This window comes from Hippoglossus hippoglossus, chromosome 16, assembly GCF_009819705.1.
Source record: "Hippoglossus hippoglossus isolate fHipHip1 chromosome 16, fHipHip1.pri, whole genome shotgun sequence".
NCBI lineage: Eukaryota > Metazoa > Chordata > Actinopteri > Pleuronectiformes > Pleuronectidae > Hippoglossus > Hippoglossus hippoglossus.
Window position 1 is genome coordinate 4,844,236 of NC_047166.1, and position 10,264 is coordinate 4,854,499.

The 10,264-nt window shown below is 40.4% G+C and overlaps 1 protein-coding gene across 3 annotated transcripts; it reads left to right on the forward strand.

Annotated features, from left to right (window-relative positions):
- The first annotated feature begins 2,350 nt into the window (after window positions 1-2,350).
- On the forward strand, window positions 2,351-8,487 carry LOC117777292. Of its 3 annotated transcripts, none has more exons than XM_034611968.1 (6): window positions 2,351-2,653; window positions 4,313-4,436; window positions 5,525-5,567; window positions 5,689-5,724; window positions 5,819-5,851; window positions 7,807-8,487. In XM_034611968.1, the coding sequence occupies exons 2-6, from the start codon at window positions 4,314-4,316 to the stop codon at window positions 8,151-8,153; spliced, it is 582 nt and encodes a 193-aa protein (XP_034467859.1). In that variant the 5' UTR covers window positions 2,351-2,653; window position 4,313; the 3' UTR covers window positions 8,154-8,487. The 3 variants fall into 3 exon arrangements, with proteins under 3 accessions (XP_034467859.1, XP_034467857.1, XP_034467858.1); XM_034611966.1 differs by having other exon boundaries at window positions 2,351-2,625; XM_034611967.1 differs by lacking the exon at window positions 2,351-2,653 and having other exon boundaries at window positions 4,229-4,436.
- The last annotated feature ends 1,777 nt before the right edge of the window (window positions 8,488-10,264 follow it).

Below are 10,264 nucleotides of genomic sequence, written 5' to 3' on the forward strand. Positions count from 1 at the left end.
CCCTCTGTCCATCCATCCGTCTACTACAATAAATGTTTAATAACATTCAGTATCCTAATGTAGTAAAGTATAGAAGTATTATCACTTACTTGAAGTATCATCAGCTGCTGTGGGTAGTGTCATATTCGACACTGTTTAATTGATAATACAAATGCATTTTGCTGTTGAATAGCTAATTCTAAATATCCCCCATGTTTTCCCATGATGCCACTGAACAGAATAAATAGGACAGATTCATTCGTGAACTAACACACTCAGTTACACTCAATCTGCTGGAGTTTCCTTACAAACCCTCAAAGAAACATAACAAATGAAAGTGGCAGGAAAAATGTTGCTTTATCAAGACTCTATTAAAGTAACTCACTGATCTGTTTCACATAAATAAAGGACTTTACTTTCTAATCAGTTTTTCCAGAAAAAATGTCTCTCCCGCAGAGGGAGTGTTGCATTTCAAGAGCGATTTCTAACAAGCAATATCAGCTCACTTAGAATAAATATTGAATCATCTCACCAACAACATGTTTGTTGTTTTACATAGTGACTAATATCCCAGTCACTTCTAACTTCTTTTCCCTGCTCCTTTGTTCTGAGTCAGCGTGATCGTGGTATTCCCTTACAGTGACAGCGCTGATAACACATCTGGAATGTTATTTTTTACAGATGTCGTAAAGAAAGCATGGTCACTTAGTAACACAATTATTTGGCAGGTAAGCTAAAGGGCAGGACATTCTTATGGAGAAAGAAAAAAATGCACGATAGCAGAACAACAGAAAAGAGAAGATGAAACCCCCTCTTCAGTTTTGTCAGGCTGGTTTCACTTCATTGGTCGCAGCTTGGTGAACTGACCTCAGTGTCATGTGATCCTTATGTACATCCACTGTTTGGATTCACACTGAACTGATCCAGATCCTTTACCGGGACCATAATATATAAAGAAATAAGTAAACATTCAACATCCTGATGTAGTAATAGTGTAGAAGTCATATCAACAAGATCTACGTAAAATAGCAGAAATACATCATATATAACATTTTAGATTGATAATAATAATACACCAATGTGTAAGCAGCATTTTACTGTTGTAGCTGCTTGAATTGGAATTAAATCTATTGGTTCCCAACCTTTTGGAGTCGCGACCCACCAGTAGAACCAAGCCGCTGCACCCAACTGTTTTGTGAGTGTTTTTCATGAAGTCGTGACAGAACATGGTGTGTTCTGTAATTTGATTTTCTCTTCCCCTAAGTCACAAGCAGCACTCCCCCTCTGACTCCCCCACTGACCGGAGACCATGTTGTTTGAATTTTAGCAGGATTGCACAAAAACTACTGGATGGATTATCATGAAACTTGATGGAACAGATGTTTCAGAAAACAACAACGTTTCGTGCGGATCAGGAGGCGGATCCATTCATTTTCTTTCACATTGCGAGGTAGAGCTTTTTTTTAATATTTTACATTTTCACCAATTTCCAATGGGAATAACTCATGGAAACCTATGAGTGTTAACAATGTGGTGCAGCTTCATTGAATTCAAGGGGACCGCTGGGCTCTACTCTTACAAACAAACTCAATAATATCCATTCTAAAGCAGATCTCATCCCTGGTACAGATAATTTTGAGTTATTGTAAATTTGTTGTACAAGTCTTTTCTTCACAACCATCATGCTGACACCCAGAGATAATCTTGCGATCCTCTTCGGGCATTTGCATCAAACACCGAACTGATACAGGTAAGATGCTCAGAAGCAACATTGAAAATTAGTTAGTTCCCTTTTCGTCCTGTGGGGACAGCACCCGACAGCCCACATCTAGCCTTCCACCTCTCATGCCATGTATGTAGGTGTGTGCTTGTGTGTGTGTGTGTGTGTGTGTGTGTGTGTGTGTGTGTGTGTGTGTGTGTGTGTGTGTGTGTGTGTGTGTGTGTGTGTGTTTGTTTGTGCATGTGTGCTTGATAGAAATAAGGTGGGAGAGAGTTGCTGACATTTACAGTATCCAGGAGCACAGGCTGGTTGGTTGGGGATGCCCCCACCATGCGTGGAGTGTGAAACCAGAACCAGTAAAGCGAAAAAGGAAATTGACCCTCTCACTCTCTCTCTGTCTTCTCTCTGTCTTCTCTCTGTCTGTCTCACACACGCATTCTTCAAAACCAAATATCAACTCTCGCTACTGTTTTCAGATCAAGCTTTCACTTTGTCACGTCTACATTTACCGGACAGCAACTTCACTCCAACAATCATTAAAAAAAAAAAGTCTTATCTCATCTCAACTTATCTTATCAATCCTATCAGGATTTAGGTAAAAGTCGAAGAAAGCTTGCCCCAAAAAAACATTTTTTGGGCATTGAAGCCAAATTATATGAAACTAAATGTTGGTTTTGTGAATCAAATAAATGTTTCACACACTTCTGTGGTTCTGCTGACTTTAAATACCCCCTGCAATGCACTTGCAGTCCACACATTGAGCCACCTACGCTGCAGCCTCCTCCCTCCTCTCTATAACCACACAGATACAACTCATCTCATCTTCACTGTGAGCCCCAGAGAAAGGGAAAACCCTGTCAACCGGACCTGTCTCTCAGAGAGATGCAGCAGATGAATCTGGACTCTGAGAGTGCAACACACAGCAGGTGAGTCAGGACTCAGACAGTGAAATTGGTTCCTCTCTTACACGTCTGTCAAAACATTGTTTTATATTCCTGTGATAGCTCTGAGCATATTCTTGTATTTTTTATTCAGTGGTGTGCAGTTAAGATCATTGCTGCCAAGCTAAAAATGTTAGGATGCTCAAAATCCAAAACTATGTCATAAACTCCATTGTTTTAGTATTTTTCTCTGGGTTACTGTCAAACAGAAATAACAACATGTTTTATTACTACTAGTTTTTGAAACATTTTTGAGCATCAGTTTGAATTGTCTGATTTCAAAAACTCTTAACTCTTCTTGTGTCACACATTTTGTAATGACAGGGGTTTGTGTCTCCTAATCCGATTCTAACGTTTGGTTTTACTTTGATTATTCATGTATTTATTTATGACACATAGTCGGGTGTCCTTGGATGTTTAGAAACAAAATCTATTATTATTATTATTATCACATGTGAGGGTGTGATGTAGAATCAGTTATTTGATCAGTTTTTTCCTCCCTGCAGACTCTGAAGATGTAGTGTTGGTCACATATAGATTTCTTCATATAATTAATCAAAAAGAGGCAAAAAAGTATTTGAGCATATTTGTAATTTTATATAACCAAGACTATGTGATTGACTTGCTGCTAATCCTAAATGCACTGTTTATCTTGAGCTGAATTACACCTGCTGCTTGGTCACACACACTGTATTTGTAAAGCAGAGCACAGAGCCTGGACCAGGGTACAAAGTGTGCTCGTGGAAATTACCGTAGAACATTCCTGTTCTACTGGTGTGTGATTGACAAACACATTCTGGGTTTCAAATACTTCAGTGGGAGTAAACTCACACAGCAAATTTATTTGCGCAGAGTGTGAAGTTCAGCAGTGTCCTCCCAAATGAGTCACAGTTATTTAACATCCTCACCCCCAAAGTATGTAGGGGCTGTTGATGAAAAAATGGGCCTCGAAAGTACATGTATTTGCTGATATATGTAGTGGAGTAAAAGTACCTGAAATTGAGTCTACCTAAGTAAAGTACAGATACATGAACACTTTGATTAAGTACAGTAACTCAGTAAAAGTACTTTGGTACATCTCACCATTGACTGCATGTTACTTCTTGTAGTTCATGGTCAGCGGTGTTTTAGATGTCAATCGTTAGGTTTCAGTCTCTGTCAGAATAAATTACCAACCAAACCACAAAGTGTACAAAGGCTTGTCACCCGCTCTGCAGTACCACAAACACCCCCACTCAGGTAAAATCCCTGAGACGCAGCACAGTGGTGGCTATGAGGACGCCTGTACCCATAATGCAATGTGTCCTATGAAGCCACTCTGGGGCTTTTACACTTTGCAACTCCTTTGTCTTCTTTTCCAAATATGTTGTTTAAATAATGAGAAAAAACTGAGGATTTCTTTTTCAACCTGACTGACTTTGTGTTTCTTGCCCTAATGGCATCGATGGAGGAAGTGTCTAGATCCTTTATCAAAGAAAAACCACAAATATCCAAGTCCTACAATAAAAGATATACTTAATTACAAATTACACTCAAGTATGAAAGTATATTAAGCTAAATAAACATTATGCATCAAAATAAAACTTTCTATCACTGTCAAAGCCATATGAGTCATCAATGTGTGTGTGTGTGTGTGTGTGTGTGTGTGTGTGTGTGTGTGTGTGTGTGACAGGATGGAGGGTCACTCGAGGTCCTCTCACAAGTATCTGCTGCTCCAGGTGTGGTGTGGTCTCCTCACGGTGGCTGTGGTGGTCATGGCCACGTTTCTCACTTCGATCAAACCAAAGTCCCCCGAGGTCAGTTCCCCTGTTACCAAACAGATCCACGTTCACCGATCAGGTGTCGTCTGTCAGCGAACCGGAACACACTCTGAGACAATAACGTGATGTTGTAACTGTGCCATTGTATATTCAATCACACTACATGCTTTGTGTCAGTGCTAACACCGAGCAGCTCCTGTCTTATCTCTGTCGTTATCATAGACTGTATAAAACCCTACGTCCTCCATGTTAGTAGACGAGTCATGGACCAAATTAAAAAGTCAAAAAAACAATTAAACCAAACTTTACAGTAAGTAAACATAGATCAGTTACTCACAGGAAGTGACAGGTGGTAAATATGAAATCAGGTGACCAGGAGGTGAAAACAGTAGAACAGATGACGTAAGAAATCAGAAAGTGAACTTCCCTCTTCAAACTAGTTTCCCTTTATTGGTCTCCGCTTGGTGAACTGACATCAGTCTCATCTGATCCTTGTCTACATGCACTGTTTGGATGTGTGTGTCCACCTAGCTTAACTAGCTTAATATATTTTTGATTAAAAAAAAGTTATTGAACATGTAATTTGACTTTTACTTTGACCCATGACCCATCCACTAACATGGAGGAGGAGGGACTCCAGGTGAGATGTTCTGGCTTCACTTTTGAGGAGCACACATGTCATCCATCTTTAGTCTCTGGTCTTTACCTCACTGTATCAAGTGCAGACTCCCATTTGGCACCTCTGGGTGGCAGCAGCATAATGACCGACACGTTCTTCAGTGTTTCAACACATGTACACATACGTGCTGGACAAAAGAACACAACATGTACACAATGTAATGCAACTCAAAACAATGTACGACTCTTGGTGATGGGTACAATGGATTTACTGTATGAGCTTTACAAATTATCATTTACTGCAGAACTACTGTTGGGTAAATTAAATTAAAAATAAGGAAGTTCCTCTATTCTCCTCTGTCACAAAATACAAACTTCCCTCACGCCTGAAAGTTGTGAGGGAAGTTTGTGGATCTATACTCAGTGTACAACAGGGATGATGAAGACAAGAGAGATGCAGATGATGATGTACATGACGATGAAGGTTTGCTTTCTATCTTCTTCAGGACGCAGTCTCGACAATGAAGCCAGAAGACGTCATTCCGACAAGTACGTTAATCAGATTTTACTGTGTTCACTTCGAACGATGCCTTTTCAAAAGGCGTTGTCGCATTTTGTTAAAAACACATCGGTACGAATGACACTGGATTTAACTCTTTTTATTTTGCAGTCAACACACCTTTAGAGGCCCGTTTGAAGTCAGTCGGTAAGAAATTAATTTACTGACTTTATTGCCAGTGACTCAAGTTTTCCAAACCTTTTACACGAGTTTAATACAAACAAATGATTTTGCTTTTCAGGATCTTCTCCCTCATTCATCCAGCTGATGAAGTGTAAGTAGACCTATACTGATTAATACTCAGATTTATTTTCTTCACTTCCTCTCGTGTCGTAAAGTGATGTCGCAGCAAGGTCTTTTGATTTGATTATAGATGAGTCTGTAACTCACAACGCTGTATTTTGTCTTTATTTGCTTGAGGGCAAATCTAAAATGTCAAGTAATTAGAGCTCAGGTGATGTTTGCAGCACTTTTAAACCCTCGTGTTTCAGTCGGCTTCACTGCTGTTAATTTGTTCATCATTTTTCTAAAACATCAACCTTCAAAGTCAGACTTTCTCTAATTTATCGAATATGATAATAATCATCATCAAACTTTATTTGTATATCACTTTTCTTCACAAAGTTAAAGTACTTCATAATAACAATAATACGATTTAAAATAAATTAAAACCACACGCAGATTAAGCTTTTTAAGATGGATTTAAATGCAGTTTCAGAGTTTGGGGGATCCTACTATAATTGAAATTTCTCAGTTTGGGATCAATAAAATACATCTATCCAGTGTATCGCTGTATACAAGACCCCCCCCCCCCCCCCCCCCCCCCCCCCCCCCGTGTGATTTTTAGATAACGTGCCAGAATCACAGCCATTATGTGTGAGAAACAGCGTTGGTGTCTTGTCCTACACTTCCCCTTTTACACAGACATTGATTCAGCTCGGCAGCAGCATGAATGCAGAACAACCGTTATACAAAAAGTAAAACTGCAGTTGCACTGTGCTGCCGCTGGCAAGTAGTGGTTTTAGAGCGGTGAAGAAGAGGTGGTTTCCGGTCGTGAATGTTAGCCCGAGCTAACTTAAATGTCAACGTATTGGCTATTTGTCACGCTGGAAAGTCCCCCAACTAAAATGGACTTCAGCTTCAATGGGTGGAGTCAGTGTATTACAATATTTATCTGTTCTGCTTCAGTTCTGACTGTCAGACTAGATTATTAACATAACATTCACTGTCTCTATGTGCTTGTTTTCCAAAGGGTTTAACTTGAGCCCGGCCAAATAACAATGATAGCAATCATCACTTCCGCACAGGGTTAATCTTTTTATATACGCTGGTATCAGAACAGTACTTGTATCTGAATTGGTATTGGGAAGGGAAAATGTCACGGAACATCTCCGATGTGTATGTATGAGAGCCCACCCAGTCCGAACCACTGCCTCATCTGAGACACACAGCGCTGTCATGTTTCCAGTCTCATGCTGTGTTCCTCCCACTCTGACTTTTCCTGTGTGAAGCGGGTTCCTTCAACCCCAACAAACCAGAGGCAGAGCTATGATGTGGTTTACGGAGGCTTTGGGTAGAATTACAGCCCCGTGGAAACAAACAGCCTCAGATAGTCAGGGGACGCTTGGTTTGTCAAATGGAATGAAACGAGCTATTGTTTGGAGGATCAACTATTTATTCAACCTGTGATGATCATCTGAGTGTGAACGTTTCAAAGGCCCTAATGGTTCAACACGGAAATTAATGCATCAATATTTTTCTAATTAATTTAATTAATTTATCTTCAACTTCTTTGGGCTCTAATTACAGATATGTACAACATTTGCATAATGCACAGTTAGCAGCTAGTCTTGCACGCCCACTAGCAAAAGGCTGACACTTCCTACACGCATTGGAAGCGGGCAACCAATCACAGCAGAGTGAGCCAGCTGGCCAATCAGAGCAAACTGGGCTTCATCGGGAAGGGGGGCCTTAAAAAGACAGGAGCTGCGACATAGTGTTTTAGACAGAGGCTGAAAAGAGGAGCTGCAGCAATGACAGTGTGAGGAAAGAGTTTTGTTCATGAACATTATAGCATGTAAACCTTTTCAAGTAATAGTGCCTGAATATAATATGACGCCTTCAATTTATATAAACAGAATCCAAGAGGTCTCATCTGTCACTGCCTAAAGTTTCATGCATGAGTTGAAAATGCTTCTGTGAGACTAAACTTTGACGGCTCTCCTACAGCTCTGAACAATACTTGGGTGGAATCCCCTGAATGTCCCTCCTGCTCGCTCGTCCTGAGCAACGACTCCATCCTCTGCCGGAAAAACAGCCTCTACCTCATCTACGCCCAGGTCACCTTCTACGAGCACCAAAGTAAAAGTCAGGCCAAATCTGTGATTTTGAAAAGAGACGCCACGATCGGTAAGGTCATGAGGAAACTGGTTGAGGGAACCTTCCCCAGTACGACAGAGGGTTCTGTGTGGGTGGCCAAGATTGTCAATCTCATGAAGGGAGACAGTGTCAGCTTAGATGTCACAGATGATTTTCGAAGAGATAGCACATTCTGGGGAGCTTATCAACTCATTTAGCACTGCAGGTCTCTTGAGTTTGCTACTATACAAGAGGAAATATTCTTCCTTGGACTGGTATGTTGATCGTAGGCCTATAACAGCATTTATCAACAAGAGTGGATCATCACCTGGATTTTTTAATATTATTTCGTTATTTAACTTTGATCATTTTATACCAGAAAATACTCAAAATCACAGAATTCCGTCATGTTCAACAATATGTGAATCTTATTTTTACAGGGTAGTTAAGCCTTTTAATAATCTGAAACACTAAAATGCTAAAAAGCTCCATCAGGCAGGTTGCAGGAGGTTTGCACTCTATCTAAGGCTAGATCCGTATACTACGTTTTACTCCAGAGTTTCAGAGTCACTAAAACAGACAGGTACCCAATGAGTAATCCCATGTTATGTGATCTAGGGCCCGGTCACAGATACGCGAATGCATCAGTGGCAAACCTTCGCCTCCCATGCTATTCCCTTTCATATTCGCGTATGTGTGACTGTGCCTTTAACCAAAACACTCAAGAGGACAGAGATAGTTTTGGTGTTAAAATGTCGTTTTCAAACGAACAGATAGTATCATGGATGTGGCCTGAGATCTTTTTACACAAGGTCACATCGTCACATCCTCTGGGCTTTGGATGAAAACCTCTTGAAAACAAAATTAACTGCATCAGTGCAACGTTAGTAGAGCCTCTACTTTTACCTGCTGGTTCCCTGTGGTGAGATTTGTGTGTTCTTGTAGTTTTCTAAGATATCTGCATTTTAATGAATGGAATACTGTGATTGTAAAGGTTTGTTGTGTGAGTGCTATGTGCTTGTTTAACTTATGAAATGTGATATTATAATGTGATGGTTTATTTCTGAGGGCTGGCCTGTAATAAATGTATTTAAAATCCTCTGAGTCAATTTCTTAACTTTGGATCTGCACCATGACCACATGGTGGTGCTGTCTTCCTACTCCACCTGCAGCAGCACATGTTTCTGTCAGCTCGACTCTCAGCATCACTGTCCCACCTCACTTCTACCAAACCTGATCAACTCAAACAAACTGAATCACTGATGCCTGATAAAACCTCAACACAAAGTGAGCTGTTACTCATGTTCGAGGCCCGAGGCTCAAACTGTAAAAACACACACCAGGTGATACTGTTCAGTTCTGTTCAACAAGAACAAACAGGAAGCTACATATTGGTTGCAACATCACACTGCAGCGTCACAATACTTCCCCTTTTTACAACACATCCACAGACACATGTGAAACGCTGTCATCAGACTGATACCCGGGGGCGGTTAGCTTCTTCCTACACAATCAGAGCTCATGGTCTTCTTCTAGCTCGTCATATACTGTATAATGTTGATGTACCTTTCTGTCTGTATGTCCGACTTCGGTGAATGCAATTTTAAGGGTATTAAGTGTTTGACATCAATCCTGAGAGGTACATGAATGTTTGTACCAATTTGGCAGTTAATACAAGCAATATTATGATATTTCCCTGAAAACCACAGATCAGCCTCCTAAATTTCCAAAGAATGAAGCTTCAACGTGATGCTCTTACAGTTCTCGTTTTAATCCACATCAAAAAGTCCCCAGGGTCAGGTTCACTTCACACAGAATCATAACAAAATGTGAATGTGAAAAAAAAAAAAAGGAGAAGGAGAGAGTGAGGTAAAAAAACAAATTGAGTGGTTCCACTCCCTGCTATACTGCAGGAGCGTGGAAACCAGTTCTGCAAAGAGGGAATTTCCTGGGGCGCCCAAACTGAGAGAGGCCCCAGTGAGAAATTCTATTAAATTCTATTATTGGCTATGTACAGGCTGAGACTGCAAAGACACCATGGTCAGAAACCCCATAATAAGGCCCCATGTCACGAGTTATATCATTATGGCCGTACTAACAGAAAAATTAACGTCCTCAAAATTCTAATATTACAACATCAGACATACTTCTTCTATTTCTTCTTCTATTGTTTATTGTTTAATGTCTTCTCAACCTCCCGCAAATTGGTCCTTAAAGTACAGACTGAGAGCATTTCTTTTTATTCATGCATTTCCTTTTAGGCCCTTGGTCTGGACAGTGGTCTGAGGCACCTTTCACCTTTCACCTGGTATTTGGGTTCGGACTAAAC

Coding starts and splice junctions, on each gene's coding strand:
- LOC117777292 (XM_034611966.1), top strand. CDS start 2,582: ATGCAGCAGATGAATCTGGACTCTGAGAGTGCAACACACAGCAG. Junction 2,626..4,312: donor GAGAGTGCAACACACAGCAG/GTGAGTCAGGAC, acceptor TGTGTGTGACAG/GATGGAGGGTCACTCGAGGT. Junction 5,852..7,806: donor ATTCATCCAGCTGATGAAGT/GTAAGTAGACCT, acceptor GCTCTCCTACAG/CTCTGAACAATACTTGGGTG.